Source organism: Phyllopteryx taeniolatus, chromosome 15 (assembly GCF_024500385.1).
Source record: "Phyllopteryx taeniolatus isolate TA_2022b chromosome 15, UOR_Ptae_1.2, whole genome shotgun sequence".
Classification (NCBI taxonomy): domain Eukaryota; kingdom Metazoa; phylum Chordata; class Actinopteri; order Syngnathiformes; family Syngnathidae; genus Phyllopteryx; species Phyllopteryx taeniolatus.
In genome coordinates, this window is record NC_084516.1 from 11,305,261 (window position 1) to 11,324,129 (window position 18,869).

General features: G+C 41.8%; 1 protein-coding gene across 9 annotated transcripts in view; it reads left to right on the forward strand.

Moving 5' to 3' along the window:
• The first annotated feature begins 2,369 nt into the window (after positions 1 to 2,369).
• The window catches only part of rxraa (retinoid X receptor, alpha a), a 115,464-nt gene continuing 98,964 nt past the window's right edge, over positions 2,370 to 18,869 (forward strand). For 4 of the 9 annotated variants that reach the window (XM_061799009.1, XM_061799011.1, XM_061799014.1 and 1 more), the window contains exon 1: positions 2,371 to 2,759. In XM_061799009.1, coding sequence (XP_061654993.1) covers positions 2,732 to 2,759 — 28 coding nt within the window. In that variant the 5' untranslated portion in view covers positions 2,371 to 2,731. Of the gene's footprint in view, positions 2,760 to 15,516; positions 15,979 to 18,869 lie in introns of those variants that run through there. The other 5 variants (XM_061799008.1, XM_061799010.1, XM_061799017.1 and 2 more) reach the window with 2 other exon arrangements.

Here is an 18,869-nt window from a genome sequence, read left to right on the forward strand (position 1 = left end):
TTCAAAACCTATACAACAGTCGAACCGCTCGCATTTCCTAGTTTATCCAAGGCTTAAAAGTTTTCATATCGACCAAGAAAACGCGCTAAAAAGCTCGAACATTTCCCAAAAGTTACAGTTGACAAACAACCGTCAAAAATATCAAAGGCATACACACATTTATTGGACCTGTCACTTACAACAATTTACAACAATTTGCGGGCCAGGACAAGCCGACTCAAAGACAGTTTTATTCATCAGGCTGTCAGGAATCTGAGCTCTCTGCCCGCTCTACCTCTTCCGTTCTCTGCCCACCTGAACCCTGACGCCCCACAAACATACACATGTACACACACACACATGCGCACACACACACGCGCACACACACACACGCGCACACACACAGACACACATACCAAATTCAGGCTCACACCAGCCACTTTAGAAGCATTGGGGTTTTGTCATCTAATTTATGTCTCATTTGGCTTGGTTCTTTGATCTTTACTGTTTCACACATCACCTGATCTTTGATATTTGCACATTCAATAAAAAAAAATTATACTGTGTATACCATAGTTTTATTTACCTTTTTATATTGTTATTATTATTATTTTGAAGAATTGACAATAAAACCACCTTGTACTTTGTACCTTGTAATGAATTTTGTCAATTACAATTGCCTTTTTGCTGTGGTGTAGTTAATCCTTAATATGTATTTTAACAGTTTATGTGTTTGTTCATTCTTGTCGATTAATTTTTTTTTCTATGCATGTTTTGTGTGCCACATTTTTATTTATTTTTTTCAACTGTACTGCTCGGCTGCTTGGTCATGCAGACTGGAGGAGTTGTATACCTTTGATGCCGAAACTGTTTTTGTGTAACTTGCCTGTAATTTCATATACTGCCTCTGTGGTTATTTGCATTATGATGGATATTTACTGCTGTCGGATGGAACAAGGTTAGAGAGGGAGTAGACAGAGAGTGAAGAGAGGACAGAGAGAAAAATAAGCACAAGTAAAGATATGACACTAGCTGTAAGAAAAACAAACGGAAACAAAACATTATAAGACTAGTACAACATTATATGGGACAGTAGTGCTACACCATGTGAGGGAAGGAAATGACAAAATAGGATAGATAGGATAGGACAAGACAGGGACAGGACGAGAAGGGAACAGGACAGGGGTAGTGAACCCGGCAGTGCAATTGCAGTACTGCATGGTGGGAGTGGCTTTGTAATATCTAAACACCTGTAGAAACTGTGTGCAAGTCAGAGGTTAGTCCAGGAAATTCGCAAAGTCATAGGGTGTATAGCAATTAGGGAGTGGTCCCATAGCAAGCAACTAAGTCGCATGGGTGTGTGTGTCTACTGACAGATGCAATGAATTGACACCGTCACGCATGCATGTTAAATGCCAGAAGTGTAATGAAGTTCCTGTGCTGGCACGATGAAGGGGGACGGAGGACCTCGCCCCAACCATCCAAGAGGGAAGGGCTGGCCAGGGGGCCACCCACGCCAAGGGTCCAGGGTGGTCCGGAAGCTCCACCGAAGCACCTCAAACGGCCACCGTGAGGATAACTCAGGGACCCACCATGAAAATGATGAAAATGAGGGGTGGGGGGGCACAGAAGGCCACCTTTGGGCACGAGAGTGAGCCCCCAGCCCATGAAGGTGTGTGTTATCGTGCATTAAAAACATCGGAGGCTAGTGGGGATGAGTGGGGGGTGCCTACCTGCAACTGCTGCCCTACAGCCTACCCCCCCACCCCCTCAATCTTGACCACATCACAACTTTGCTCCTCCTGAATCTGAATAAATCCTATTGCTGGAACGCAATTTGAAGCATTTTATAGTTCGACCCATGATGAAGGCAGGCATTCTAATGCACCACACTGCTGACCAAAACGTGAATTGATTGAGAGGACAAACTAATAGATGTGCATTTATACAAAAAGGGATGAAATTTGATAAGCAGAAATAATACCAGAAAATACTCTGATATATTTCCATTAAGTCATAACCCGGATGCCATGTTTGTTTATTTATTCAATGTGCTGGTAGCTTCAACACATAGATAGGCTAATTGCTTCAGCGGTGGGCATGCTGAAACATCAGAACTTTTATGTAGTGAGCCCAACAGCTTTAGTTCAACAGATGTGACCAGGTTAAAATAACAGCAGATAGGCAGGCAGTGAGAAGAATAAGTAGCCGCTGGGCTGCTGGAAGGGGCTCCACATTGTTTGGGAAACTTAAACTGCGATGGAATCTGTTTAATATCAAGAGTAAAAATGCCGTTTTTTCCTCTATACAGTCTCATCTATCATCTCTCTCTCTCTCTCTCTCTCTCTCTCTCTCTTACCCGTACTGTTGATTTAAGGGTTCATGCAAAGGCTTCAATGCATGGCGTCGCTGCAATGTGATGCGGGTTTGTCGGAGTACCCCCTGCGTGGGTCCCTTTGCAGTGCAGATCCAGTAGTTGGACTTGTAGAGAGCACGCGAGGGAGAGGAGAGGAGTACAGCAGCTGAGTGAGCAAGTACAGATAGAAACACGTTACCTTACGAGACTATTAGAAATCGACCTGTCACTTTTAAGCGCTCCGAAGGCTACTCGAAGAGGACCACAGAGTGCAGCAGCAACAAAAATAACGACAACAACAACAACACCTGGTCTGGTGTCCTCGAGCCGCCAGTGAAAAACTCCCCAACGTGATCGTCTCCGCTGGAATGAGCTAACCTACACTACCAGTCAGAAATGGAAACCAAACCGTTCTTGTCATTGGGTGAGTTTGTTAATTGTACATTGCAGCTTTTGCTCTGCATCGGAGCGCTGTTTTTTTTTTTTTTTTTCTAAACCGGCGGGCTAGCTTGAAATGTCCTCATGTCGTCTTCCCTTGCCTCGCTTTTTTTTCCTCTCTCGCTCTCTTTTGACAGCGAGTTGCCAAACGCGTCTAAAGCATGAACGTTTGTCTTTTAAATTTTTTTTCGAAATTGAGACAGGCGGCGTATGTGGTGTTAAAAAGACACATGTAGTCGCTCTCCAATGCTGCTATCAGAGCTGATGACATTCCGCTTTGAGTGACTGACATCTCGCTCGGGATAAACTGTGTGCGCTCCCCGCGTGCGCTACTTGTTTTAAGTTGAGCACAAACATCTCCTTATCCTTACATTTGAATAATTATTGGCAAGAATTCACGCTCAAGTCGAATATTTGCTTATTATTTGAACACAAGAGTGCAACCAGAGTTTTTTAGCTCAAGTCGACGGAAGCAAGAGTAGCGCTTTTATTTAATTTGGGTTCTGTGTTACGTAACACTACGCTTAGTTTCACGCGGCTCTTGTGTGTCTTTTCTTATAATAATCCAATAATGTAGTGTTTTTGTTTGGAAATGTTTGCACGTTACTTTGGTTATACTTATACATCCATTTTAACTCTTTGTATGTTTATTTCTAGTGCGATTCCAAGTTGCCTCACTCTCGGGTGCAGTTTGTATATTATTTACCGATTAACACTAAACAACAAAGTGAACAGCTGGCATTATTGTCAAATATCAATTTGTTTACATTCTACAACTTCAAAGAAGCATAGAAATGGACAATTTAATCTTATAAAGTCCCATTAGGAATGAAATGCATCATTTTCAGTTTGCACATTAGTGCTTAATGTATATATATAATTTCTAAAATAGTCACATAGGACAGTGTTGAACTTTTAAATTAATTCCACTTATGAACTTCTGTAGTTATTATAAGTATTGCTTCAGTGTGTTTTAAGGATTCCTTCTTTCCATGCCAGTCACACTTGCCTGCATTGCACTGTAAATCATTAGAGCAGTATGCTACTGTACGCTTGTCTGAGTGACCCTTGCCCCCTGTAGAGGTGATGCAGGATAGCGCTGTTGTAGGCCAGCCCAGTTATTTTGTCTGCTGCTCTTTCATGAGAGCATCATATTACACCTCGGCACGTATTATCAGCCGCCTACACGCATCGCGGAGATTCACGGGACTTGTGAGACTAGGGATGGCCTTCTTCGGTTACAGTTTGCTTACACTGTCACCCCCGCCCCCTTTTTTATTTTATTTTATTTTATTTTATTTTGTGTGGCTTCTTAGAAGTACTGGATGTCCAAAGACCTATGTGCGTTATTGTACGTGCGCTATATTGTCTGGCCACTTTAAACGGGAGAGGACTTTCACTTTATCAGAGTAGCCTATTTGTATGCCTGTCAGCAGATATACTGGAAGTACTGTACAGTATATGTGCAAGCTACGGTTGATGTAAAGCTCATTGTACAGTGTAATTATTAAAGTGATGGTTCTCATCTTTTCCCTCAAGCTACACCACATGCTGTATCAGCAGCTTCCTGGTGCTAATCTGCCAGTCCTAATATCGTTATTTATATTTAAACTTGGTCCATCAAAGGTCAACTTGGTTGGTCGGATTTGCTAATTGGCCACTTCAAGGACGCTGCTATCTTCTAAGTCCTTTGGTGTATTGATTAGCCACTCATTCAGCATTATTATCTGTCACACACCATTAAGAATACTGACACGCAACTGTTTGGAATGGCAGCTTCATCGTGCAAATATAGATCAGTTGTTAGTGTGATAGTAACATCTCCCTCGAGCTATTTATTGTTTGCTACGAATTTGTTTGCCAATTGTCCGCTTGATCCCGCTATCAACTCCGCCACAAGCTTCACATATTTGACATTGAGCTGTAAAGTTGTCATGAATGACTGATGGGAGAGTCTTTTTTGTGTGAGCAATATGAGGCTCTTGTGGAAGTCTGTACAAAAATTGTCAGTGGACAGGAGGAGAAAAAAAATCTGCTTGATTATTCTGTGGTGAATACATCCTCACAGGTTATTTCTTGTTTCAATTGTCATTGTGTCTCACTTATTTTTCTGATATTGCACAAATGTTACTGGGTATTTCATTGAAAAATATTTTGATATAGGTAGAAAGTTGAACCAAGTTTTAGTTCCATTTCTGTCACGCTGCACACTCACAATTGCTTTGACATACACAAACTATCAGAAAAAATTGAACTGAAACCTTTGCCAAAACACTAATACACACTTATCTTACATTGCTTTGTTTTATGTATTGAAAATCCATCTTAACCGACTGATCTATCTATGGTATTGTACAGTATGGTAGCATTTATTGTCAGTCGATCATTTATGGCATACAAATGTAAAACTGGTGTCCCAAAAACAGTGAAACTGTTTAAGAAAGATTTTAGTATCGTATTAGGTTTACTATTGTGATATATGTGATATATTTTACCAATGTACGCGCCGATTACTCTGGGTTGCTAGATGACGGACTACACTTTGAGAAACAAGGATTTAAATGACTTGAAAAGACTCAAGGTCACTGTCAGAATACCTGATTCAACCAGCCTTGTGCTCTGTGAGTGGAAAACAACACACTTTCTTATTAAATGGCAGTGAGCTTGGCCTGTCTCTGCTTGCCCATAAACGTCTTTTATCACTTACTAATGAGGGGTTTAGTCTGTAATCGAATTTCCCACTACAGTATTACCTACTGCATGTGATGCTTTTTTAGAATATTCACCCGCATACACGAACACACAGACACGCATGGACACACTGACCCCTCCCAAAACCAATGAAGTTCATAGTCTTTGATGAGAAAGTGGGATTTGGGTGTGTGTGTATGTGTGTGTCTGTCTGTCTGCGTGTGTGTGAGAGAGACGGAGAGCCACATTCCTTTTCTGGCTGTAACTCAGGAACAAAGGTAATACTGGGAGAGGGTGTCTGTCTTCCGGGAGGGTGTGTGTGTGTGTGTGTGTGAGTGTCAGTGTTGTTTGTGTTTGTGTATGTGTGTGTGTGCGTGCATTTATGTGTGTGTGTGTGTGTGGGGGGGGGGGGGGTTGCTGGAAGAGGGCTCTCATGGAATTACACCGCCAAAAGCATTTGGCCAAGTTTGCCTTTTATTGCCGTCCAGTTTTGTGTTCCTGATGTGATGCCTTTGCCCCCCCCCCCCCCCCCCCCCCCCTCTTTTGAGAGAACGGGACTGCAGCTGTCATTTTTATTGGGGGAAGTTTTATAGCAAGACTTAATGGCTTAAAGTGACAGCTCTCTCCCGAACCCCTGAGTCTGAATTTCACCCATGAGGCCTTCAATTCCAAGCAAAAAAAAGAGAATGTGGCCCCTTCAATTCCCCACTCTTCAGTTAACATCTAAATCGACAAGAACAGACAGAGAAATTGATGAGAAAATGATACATGCATCATTTGTGATCACAGCTATAATTGCTTTATAATTACAAAATGTGGCATTAAATGTGTTGACCAGTGTAAAAACACTGGTTAGAATTAGATGTCATAACTTGTCGACCTGAGTGCAGTGCATAATCTAACCTGATGTGGCACGTACTTTGTTCATAATTCTAAACTGCTGTCCATCACCTTGATACAGAAATCTTGAAATGACTCAACTCATCAATTATTTTTGCAAAAAGCTATTCACTCACAGGAGGTCTTTACTGATCGCGGTTGCAGTGAACTTTGCACCTTAAACCTTGACCTTTGCTCCCCATCTGTTCTATCATTTCAGGAATTTGCCTTTGGCGTTCAGCCTCTTGTTTAAAGTGTTTAAAGACAGTAACTTCCAGATTTTTTCTTTTTCTTTCTCTTTATTTATATTTGCCTCTCTTTGCTATAATTTTTCAGCCGTCAGAATTGCTTGTGTTGTCTTTACAAAATAAACACAACATGCTATCATGGGTGTTGTGGTTGTTAACGATGAGGCACCAATGAACAATTTCAGTCATTTACTATATATTTGTTAATATTTGTGGAATTTACTCTATGATAACTTTATGAATGAAACTTCAAGCTTGCTGCTGTGTGTTTTTTTACCCAACAGCCCTTCACAATTTTATTCACAGTTTACACACAAATGGACAAAATTGTTGGTACCCTTCTCTTAAAGAAAGAAAATCCCACAATGGTCTCTGCAATAACTTGAATCTGAAAAGACTGGAAATTTCCAAAATGCCCTTACTGTATAGACAAGCCACAAAGCCGCTGCGAGAATTTCCAGATTTGACAATCTGGAGCTTCTTGGCAAGTCTCAGCTTTATGTTTACAGATGCAATAATGGACCATACAAAGAAAGGAACACTGGACCAACTCGGCGTCGGAATCTTTCACCACATCACGATTTGATTCAATTACACTTCACAGTGCTACCATTCCACTCATGATTATCAAAGCATCTTGAATCGTTGAATATTTTTTTTTTTTTTATCAACGACCCATATTAAAACAAAATGGAAGAAATGTATATATCATAGTGGGAGGAGAAATCATCCAAGCTACATCGTGATGCAGATGTAAAAACTTCTGACTCAATGAATACATTTCAGTAATCAGTTATTAAATAACGTAATGCTGGCTAAACGAATGTGGAAATGGAAAAAAAATATATAGTGGTAGCGAAAGAGCTGGACGTGTGGCACAGTGTGAGTGAGCAATAGGGCTGTACCATATACTAGCAACCATAATGCTGTTTTTTGTTGTTGTTTTTTACACAATGTAAAAATGTCAACATTGATGGCATTGCCAGTGAGTGCATGCATACAAACGTGTTCTCTTGCTCTCACAACGAACGCTCAAGCCTCAACATGTATGAGAGTTAAGAAAAAGCATGTGAGCCTCCACTAATAATTATTTTGTAATTTATACTATAAGGGCAACAACTTAATCATCACGGTTGGCTCACCGGAATTTTGAAAATCTAAAAAATAATTAGTAATTGATTAATAAAGGGGTTTGGCTTAACAAAAAAGCGCATAACTACATATGGGAACCACTGCACCAAAATAACAAGCCATCAAATAAATAACTTACTCATTTATACTATCCATCCATCCATCCATTTTCTGAGCCGCTACTCCTCACTAGGGTCGCGGGCGTGCTGGAGCCTATCCCAGCTATCATTGGGCAGGAGGCGGTGTACACCCTGAACTGGTTGCCAGCCAATCGCAGGGCACATAGAAACAAACAACCATTCGCACTCACATTCACACCAACGGGCAATTTAGAGTCTCCAATTAATGCATGTTTTTGGGATGTGAGAGGAAACCGGAGTCCCCGGAGAAAACCCACGCAGGCACGGGGAGAACATGCAAACTCCACACAGGCGGGGCCGGGGATTGAACCCAGGTCCTCAGAACTGTGAGGCTGACGCTCTAACCAGTCGTCCACTGTGCCGCCTCATTTATACTAATCAGAGTTATTTAAATCTGCATTATGATCCATCCATCCATCAATTCATTGGAGCCTACCTCAGCTGAGTTTGGGCAAGAATCGGGGTACACCCTGAAGTCAGTCAATCGCAGGGCACATATTGATAACTAACCATTCATACTGACATTCACACCAAAGGGCAATTTAGAGTCTTCACCAGAGATGTGTGTTTTTGGGATGTGTGAGGAAACCAGAGTACCTGCAGAACATGCAAATTCCTGCCTTAGCACTTTCGTACTCAAGTTGCTGTCTTGCTACATGTAAGCCCATGGATAGGAAGACTAGATATGCCAGCGCACTGTAGCAGCCCAACTAACCGACATGCTTACGTGGTGGCCATGTTGGGGAGATTGACATTCGCATCAAAGAAAATGCATGAAATGCATGAAATTAAAGGCTTCTTTATACTTGACGTCACTGTGGCTATCCCGCTCGCAGTTTGCCTTTATACTCGAGCGCAACCCACGCGCGCTGTTTTGTCCTGCAGTTCTCCTCCAAGTCGGGGGTGTACCTACGGCTACGACGGTATTGGCTAGGACGGTATTGGCTAGGACACCACAGGGTGGAGTTTCCTCTGCATTTTATGGACATTTCCGGTAGCCGTTTTTACTTTCCTTTCCGGAACAAGGAACAAAGCAACAACAATGGCAACCATGGAACAGTGTCTGCTAGAACAAATGGACCTAGATGACCAGATGATACGTTTAATTATACTGCAAAATCGATCGAGAAGGAGGCGGCGTAGGTGCTATGTGGAACCAAGGGGAACACTGAGTATGTCATCACAGCATGTGACTAAAACGGACCAATCACGAGAGATAATCTCCGCGGACTTCTGCGCGCGGTGACAGTTTGTGCCGTGTGCCCAATGCGTCGTTCACGTGATACAATGCGGGCGCTGTCGGCCGCGCGAGCGCGGGAGTATAACGAGACCTTAAAGGTCAGATGACAAAGATGCTATGGGGTCAGTTAAAATTCATATTTGCCTTGTTTATATGTTATGTAATACATGCATGTAACTTCCATCAAGTTGTCAACTATAGTTTAGCTAAAAATAAGTTTTTTATTCGCGTATTGAACACTCCCCGAACATACCCGAAGCTCAAGACACCGGGGTGTGGTTACTCTATCCACCGCAAGGGCTACCAGAATTGAGGTTGCAAGTGACAAACACAGCGTGCTACACTCTATACGCAATGGTGAGCAACGTGTTGGAATATGAGGAGGAGGAGGACTCCGACGTACAGGAGCACGCAACTGAACTTGGCATCGTCAAACCGTAGATGTTTGAGCTGATCAGGAGGTTGGAACCTGACAGTGACGACGATGAGCAGCCAAGTAGCAGCTTTACAACAGAAAAACAGAGTGGCCTCTGGGCCGATGTGACGGTATGTCAAAACCCATGGCTAGAAATAATGGCACCCCAGGAGTGCCAATATTTTTGAGCATTACTATACGTATTATCTATTCATATGTTTCAGTGAGGCGGCACGGTGGACGACTGGTTAGAGCATCAGCCTCATAGTTCTGAGGACTCTGGTTCAATCCCTGGCCCCGCCTGTGTGGAGTTTGCATGTTCTCCCCGTGCCTGTGTGGGTTTTCTCCGGGCGCTCCGGTTTCCTCCCACATCCCAAAAACATGCATTAATTGGTGACTCTAAATTGCCCGTAGGTGTGACTGTGAGTGCGAATGGTTGTTTGTTTGTATGTGCCCTGCGATTGGCTGGCAACCAGTTCAGGGTCTACCCCGCCTCCTGCCCGATGACAGCTGGGATAGGCTCCAGCATGCCCGCGACCCTAGTGAGGAGAAGCGGCTCAGAAAATGGATGGATGGATGGATGGATGTTTCAGTGACACGGCACAAGTCTTTACATAGTATGCAGTATTCCTATATATTGTGTGCCCTTCGCTCGAGTAGCATTGTAACACGCCGCACAGAAAGTCTTTGCCGTGTTTGTTGGCTTGTCCTATAGGTAAAAGTACAGACGACAGTACTGAAAAGTACTGCGTGGGTGTTTTTTTCCTACTCCTCAGTGCATAGTGACCAAAATAGAGTATATTATATATATATATATATATATATATATATATATATATATATATATCAATATTAGCGGTCCGGCCCAGTCCCTATCCGGTCTACTGTATTCAATGGTTTTATTTATTACTACTTTTGTCAGTTTCAAGTTATTTCAGTGACTATTGTGGGTTTGTCTTTCTTTACTGGAAGGGTACCAACAATTTTGTCTATGTGGGTATTGTGTTGTGTTGAGGATTCACTTTCACCAGTCATCTGAGAGCCATGAGTCTAGGGTTTATTGCTAGTCCTCTTAACTGTCTGTATAGCTCTTCTTTGCACTGTCAGTATTCAGGGTGCATACGAGTCTTTTTGAAGTGGAAGCGTAGTCTCTGTGGGAATTTCACCAGATCACAACCGTAATTCGCATTGAGACGAAGGTCGTCTTGCCCTCCTCTTGAGCCAGTGCTCTCCTCTCTGTGTTGCGTTGGTGCCATGAACATGATCCGGGAAGATGAGCGAAACTGACAGAGACATAAACAACATACGTGAGAAAGAAGTGTAAAGAGGGAATGTACAGCATGATATAGTTGTGATGTGACATTCAAATGCTGCCAAGAAACCATAAAATCAGTAGCTGTCAGAGGCGGAAACCCCTCCTCCTTCCACTCCTCCACATTCCTCATCTTGGCACATTTTCCTCAATAAAAACAACTGTCTACTCTTCCTCTAAGATTGCATTAATGCATGAAGATGACTGCTGTTTCTAGGCTATGTTGTGTTTTGTAATTGCGTTATAAGCACATGGTTTTGATCCTCAAAGGATGCAAAATCAAGTAAATTGAAATGTTATGGTTGTTTGACTAGTTCTATTTGTTAGTAAATAGTCCACCCTGCCCTCGCACCAATGGTGATGTGTTCGCTGCATGCCCCAAATGTGTGGGACACGCTCGAGTACACTAATTGGCAATTGTACTTCAGTGGCTTTGTGATGAAGTGCTGCCTCCACGAGTGAAAATACAGTAGATATTTGAAATGGTGCTCACTTTTTGTCTTCACACTCTGGGCTAGTATCCGCTGCTTGCCATTTCCCAACACCCTAGCTCCGCTCCTGGGCAGTGACCAGTGGTTAATTTGCATAAGACACAACTGTCCCCTAACCCGAGTAATTAATTTTTAATTAATAGGAATGATAAATTCCGCCTCCAATTGCTTAATATTGATAGGAACCTAGAATAAAAGGACAAATGAATAGAAGCTGATAATTCTATTGCCATTGCAACACAGAAATCACAACTCTCGTCAATCAATTGATAGAAGGCTTTCAACCATTTATCCAAAACTTATAAACGCTCCCTTAAAGCCTTGCTTTAAATAATCACCTGCTTCTCTCAGTAGTTAAGTAAATAAGGAATTATTTTTTTTAAAATCAATTTGCAGCTATTAGAGCAACCACAGCAGCTGAAAGAATCACATTTCAGTTTTGTCTGTTTGAGTGTAAATCACCTGGGTTCTTTTTTTTTTGTGGTACTAACTGTTGTGTTCAGTGAAAATGTTTCAAGCCATCTTTCGTCACACAGATCATGTTTCCACATCAGTGCCTTTTCTGTTGTTCACAGTATTAGTATCTCATTTCAGCCAGATCTTTACTGTATGTACAGAATATGATCTAAATTTTGTCACCTGCTGTTTTCTGTGAAGTCTTTCTTGGAATTCATGGTCATTTTGTTTTGTAGGTTTCCCCCTTCCTGTGAGGCTGCCCTGTGGCAATTGATGAAAGTTGAAACTGTTTCAGTCAGATCTCAAATTATATTTTTGCACTATCCTATTATGGCTAAGCTTTAATTACTTTAGTGTATTACCAAGTGTTCTTCAATTTCTCACAATACTGTGACGGACAACACCCAGTCTATGGGATTAAATGCTATGACTGCAATTATGATAAACAGGAGATCCATTAGAGGAGCTACTAAACTGTGTAAAGTACTGATGAGATAGTTCATACCAAGAGACTTATAATACAGTACTATTGACATGCTGGTCATCTGTGCAACAAAATGTATTTGTTTAAAGAGTTCATTTCACAAATTATAAAGCAGAAAAAGTATATAATGTGAGATAGCAATGTTCAGGATGTTGTCTGTTCCTAGGCTTAGAATAGGGAAAGACTGATTAACTGTTTGTTGAGGCCTGCAGGTCTAAGATGTTGATATATCCGCCCAGAGTGTGGCCCCTCAGACTCAACACACACCTGTACATGTACACACACATACATCGGCAGTCCGGAGGGCTTTTTCACCTATGGTTAGACACCTTGCCCTGGACATCTGGTTTTAGGAATGTTCTCAACATCAAAAAAACACTACGTTGCATTGTAATTTACTGTAGTTTTGAGAGATTAATTGACTATAAACCTTTCATTTCACCTTGAAGCACTGTTACTGTAAAAATAAATTATTTTAATCTGTGTGCTTTGAAACATGTCACTTTTAGCATCCTTGTTTTCTTGCTCACCAGTACTTCAGATGAGTTTGACACTTGTCATTTAAAATGAATAAGGAGCGGGCCAGCGTTAATATACTGCAGGTATGTGGTGCCCACTTCACTGGCCAGAGACAACGACATTCTGGCCCGTCTGTGACGTGTATATGTGGTGCGCATGTACGCGACGGTGCTGTGGAAAATAGCCCCTATATATATATATATATATATATATCTCTCTCTCTCTCTCTCTCTCTCTCTCTCTCTCTCTCTCTCTCTCTCTCTCGGCATATCGGCCGACTGGTTAGAGCATCACCCTCACAGTTCTGCGGACCAGGGTTCCATCCCCGGCCCCGCCTGTGTGGAGTTTGCATGTTCTCCCCGTGCACATGCATTAATTGGAGACTCTAAATTGCCCGTAGGTGTGACTGTGAGTGCGAATGGTTGTTTGTTTGCATGTGCCCTGCGATTGGCTGACAACCAGTTCAGGGTGTACTCCGCCTCCTGCCCGATGACAGCTGGGATAGGCTCCAGCATGCCCGCGACCCTCGTGAGGAGAAGCGGCTCAGAAAATGGATGGATGGATGGATGGATATATATATATATATATATATATATATATATATATATATATATATTTGTGTGTATATGTATAGATGTATATGTCGTGTTTATACTGTATATATCCATCCATTTACCGAACTGCTTCTCCTGAACTTGTCATCAACCATTCGCAGGGCACATATAAACAAACAAACCATTCGCACTCACATTCACACCTACGGACAATTTACAGTCTTCTTTTAACCTGCAGTTTTTGGGATGTGGGAGGAAGCCGGGCTACCTAGCAGGCACAGGGAGCACATGCAAACTCCACACAGGGGAAGCTGGATTTGATCCCGGGTCCTCAGAACTGTGTGGCAGATGTGCTAACCAGTGGTGTGTGTATATATATGTATATGTACATGTATATGTGCGTGTGTGTGTGTGTGTGTGTGTGTATGTATATATATATATATATATATATATATAATATCTATCCGACAAGGATGCCACCTGCAAGTGCTTGAGCTTGTACAGAGTGACGTTGTGCTTGTGTATGTGCAGTATGTGGAGCCGCGGAGAATATCGTGTGCTGTCTGGAAGAGGCAAGGTCAGGAGGTTGTGGCTGGGGCACGCTCTGTGGGAGAGGAGCAGCCTCTACAGACATTACAGCAAAGAGGCTGAGGAGGAAACAGAGACTGCAAACGGAAGTCAGGAGCCAGCTCTTTTTTATTTACGTCCCTCAATACTTAATTCATAGTCCAAAATTATTGTTAATTATTTCAAAGCCCGATATACAAGTCACCTGATCGGCTGCATACACACGCACGCACAAGCTCACACACACACATATCATGTTGCGAATGAGAGTGGATCTTTATTACAGGATCCTTGTGAATGCTAAGTGGCACCTAGGGGCTTTTAAAGTCTTCACTTAAAATCAGAGAAGACTGATATGAAGGAATGAGGGGCTATTGTGTTGTTGAATGAAAAGAGTGAAAGGAAAGACAGGATTTGGAAGAACAAGCAGAAGGAGGGAATAAATGGGATACACATCTGGATTGCCTCAGCAGAATATTTGTGCAACATCTGGAACAATTCCCTGGAATTTTAAGGGTCCACTCCTTTCATTTTAGTTATGTTCTCTCCTTCTCTACCCCCCCCCCCCCCCATCACCTGTTTTCTCCATCTTCAAAGTCTCACACCTTGATGCAGCAGGCACGTAAATAATCACGTTGAAATGCATGTTGAGCCATTACAAACTTTATAGTGGCCCAAATTGGACCCATGTGACCAACTCCTCTCGGTGCGGGGTCAAGCTAATTAAGTGGCTGTGAAAAAACCTTTTCCAGACCTGGGCCAAACACAAGCCTTCATAAAACACAGACAGTTCACTTTAAATTATTGCATGAAAAAGAACCCTTTGCTGTAATTCCAAACAGACCTAAAATGGGGAACATATAATATTTTGTTAAAGTTAATCAGAATATACAGATTTACACAAAAATCAATTGAAATAGATTTTTTTTCAGCTTCACATAAAGACAACAACTTTGCATATTTATGGTTGAAACTATTAATATAGGCAACTATAAACATTTGGGGGTGGCGTCAATTTTCGCTATTTGTGGCAGGATAGGGTATGTAAGCCCTCGAAGAGTGGGGGTTTATTAACTCATTCACTGAAAGTCCTCCCAGTTCACATGGATATTTGACTTCAAAAGTGTCAAGGTCTGTAGTTGGCATAATCTGCTAGTTGTTTCGGGTCTTAGCCAAAAGCATATTTTGTCTAGCCTTTCTTGCTGTATGTATACAATATACAGTTTCATTCATTCAAGCCATGACATTCTGATTGTCAAAGCTAGTCAAACTTTTTATATTAATGCAACATCGGCACCGTTGGTACACCATCCATCCATCCATCCATCCATTTTCTGAGCCACTTCTCCTCACTAGGGTACAGGAGGCGGGGTACACCCTGAACTGGTTGCCAGCAAATCGCAGGGCACATACAAACAAACAACCATTCGCACTCGCATGCACACCTATGGGCAATTTAGAGTCTCGAATTAATGCATGTTTTTGGGATGTGGGAGGAAACCGGAGTGCCCGGAGAAAATCCACGCAGGCACGGGGAGAACATGGAAACTCCACACAGGCGGGGTCGGGGATTGAACCCCACTCCTCTGAACTGACGCTCTAACCAGTCGGTCACCGTGCCGCTTACCGTTGGTACACATTTTTATTTTTGTTGTGACATAGTAGCTCATGCCTACACCCTGGCACATTACGCAGATGAGCTTTTTCAGGATTTAAATGTTAAACGTTTTCAAAAACGTTGGCATTTTCAGGCTAAACAGCACACTTGTCATATAAACAAACATTCACAACATTTGTATCAGTTTTCAGTTGAAAACATGCATTCATTCATTTTCAACTATTTAGTTTCATGGGTGAAGCGGAACTTTTCTCAGCTCTGGGCAAAAGGCCCTGGACTGATTGCTAGTCAATTGCAGGGTATAGAGCAACCATTCACACAATGGACAATATAGACACTCTCAGTTACCCTAACATACTGTACTTTATGTTTTTGGAGTGGTGAAGGAAACAAGAGGAAGCACAGAGCACGTAAAGTCCACACGGAAAAGTCAGAGCTGAGATTAAACCCAGAGTATGTGGTAAGTAACCCAGGGCTCAGCACTTTTTCAGTTGGTCGCAACAGCACATGATTTGGATGTCCATTTTTTAGGAGGTCCAGCATGACCATGGGATTTCATAGTTTAGATTGACAGTGACTTGAGATATTTGCAAAATATGTTGCTGTGAACAAGAAGTTTGTCCGTAACAAGCAGTAGCAGACAAAACAGGTCAATTAAATTTAAAAAAACAAAACAAAAAGACAAAGGCTTTAATTTTATTAGATCATTTTAAAAATATGTAAAAGCATTTTTTCATATGATCCGATCTCGATTATTATTATGATTGTTTTAATATTGTTTTAAAACCTTTATAAATAGCCAGTTCTAAAGCATCTGTACTGAAAACTAAGGAAGCTATAGAGTAGTTCAACATTTTATTAACACCTTTTGTGAACAACTCTCCTCGTAGTCAATAATTAGACAGTAACCCCAACATAATATTAGCATACTTACTAGGCACAAGATGCAAAATAAACAAACTGCCCCCTCGGGGATAATGAAGATACATTGAATTGTAAACATTATCATTCTCCGGTTATGATACTACATACCATGTTAACATTATTGCTACTTTCAAATGTGCATCTTTAATTACAATACAGATTAACTAGTTTTGCCATTTTACAAACCACCTGAATAATGCTGACACGATTTATTGTTGTTGCCGGTGGCCTCACCACTAGCAGTGTTTAACTGCTAATGCTACTTGTGCTAGCAACAGAGAGTGACAGGCTGCACAGACTGCAATCTCTTTTTTTTTTGTCCACATTATCACTCGGGTGGTGCTTCTTCAAATGAATAAACACAGTGTTGTTCGGTTTTGAGGGTGACAAGATACCTTACACATTGGCTAGTTAATAGCGAGGACTGGTCGCCACCAACTCAGCAGGCTAAGTAGGCGTCTCGATCTTGCTACAAGGCAAGGTGGCGAGCCAGCCAAGGAGGCGTGGCTTTTTTTTACTCCCACTACTTGCAAATGGAAGTGGAGCAGGAAAAGGACGTCTCAGATTGGCTGTTGTCACGCATATCACGTCATCGAGGATACACGCACACAGCTGATAACCGAGATCGGTGTTATTAGGAATCCCATGCACTTTCCTGGCAGGACACTCCCTGCTCCAATATTACTGGCTCCAGGACACATGCCGCTGCACTATGATTTGCGCGTGTATGTTTGTGTATGTGGGTACAAACAAATGGATAATTTAGTTGCATTTGGTGACTGGCAAGTGTTAATTTTGGACCCTGCTTGCTCAGTGTGAAAGGTTTACGTTTTTGTCAACACCAAAGCTATTGCTATCACTACAAAACATATATCCGTGATATTTTGGTTTTCGTCCTGTCCACAAACATACAGGTAGAATGCGCAGACACATTGCCCCTACTAGCTTTAATGTCGCCATAGACTCAAAGCATATCTATGGGCTCAAAGGGACATGTCACACTACCTGTTGTTTATGTCTTTGGCTATGACAGTTAAGCCATGTGTTTCCCAGAATGCAATGCAAGACACAATGCACTGAATTAATGGATGTATAGACATTTTAAGGATTAAAAAGACGTTAATCCTTGTTATAAATGTGTGTTTATATTACTAGCAGTTACAGGTAGTTGAATCACTTTTATGGTTGGTTTATGTTGCATGTTGTTGCGCAATTTAGGTTGTATGTATTATAGTCATCTCCAATTCGATCCACACATGTAGTTAGCAAAGCCTAATAGGGCATTGCTTGTTAAATAGCAAATGACTGTATGGATTTTATTACACTGCACTGCACTGCACTGCACTACATTGCACTGCGCTATGAAGATTAACTGATATTTAAGAATGAATTTAATTTAACAATGTCATCTATCCATCCATCCATTTTCTGAGCCGATTCTCCTCACTAGGGTTGCGGGCGTGCTGGAGCCTATCCCAGCTGTCATCGGGCAGGAGGCGGGGTACACCCTGAACTGGTTGGCAGCCAATCGCAGGGCACATAGAAACAAACAACCATTCGCATTCACATGCACACCTATGGGCAATTTAGAGTCTTGAATTAATGCATGTTTTTGGGATGTGGGAGGCAACTGGAGTGCCCGGAGAAAATCCACGCAGGCACGGGGAGAACATGCAAACTCCACACAGGCGGGGACGGGGATGACGCTCTAACCAGTCGGCCACCCAATGTCATCTAATCTTTTAGTATTACTTTACCATTATAAGGGTTATGAGTCACAATTTCTATGGGGAAAAGCATGTGCATTAAAAAATATAAATTGGAAGAAAACAAATTTTCTGCAATTTTGGGCAATTTGAAAAGGGCCATAATTGGCCAATTAATTGTTTGGGCCCTGTATTAATAATATAAGTGTTAGGGGTGTGCATCTCTCCAATATTAGATGATTTGATATGTATCTCGATACATGGAATGCGATATGATTCAAGGACGGTACATTTTTAAAGTTCACCGATTTGATTCGGTTTGATTAATTGGGCTTCCGATTTAATTCAGTGCAGTTCGATTCGATTATATTTTTCATATAAAATCAGAATTGCTTCACACTTTAAACTTGCCGGGATGTTGTGAATACTGTCTGAGTCTGCAATTTCTCCATGCATTTTCCCTCACAAACTCACAGCACTATTTGACGTAACAGGGACATGTATCAAGAGAGTTTTAAGAGACCGGGAGAGAGTCAAAGAAGGAGATGCAGCTGGGTCAGCAACATCAAACTGATTTTTATCTTTTTGACCAGGCGATTGGCCAGTTCAAGCTACTGTATATTGAGTTTGATGCAATACAATTCATTAGTCCGTGTCCTGATTCACTCCAATCTTTTAAATCAAAAACTGTTTTTCGATTCAAATCGGGTTTTGTTACACC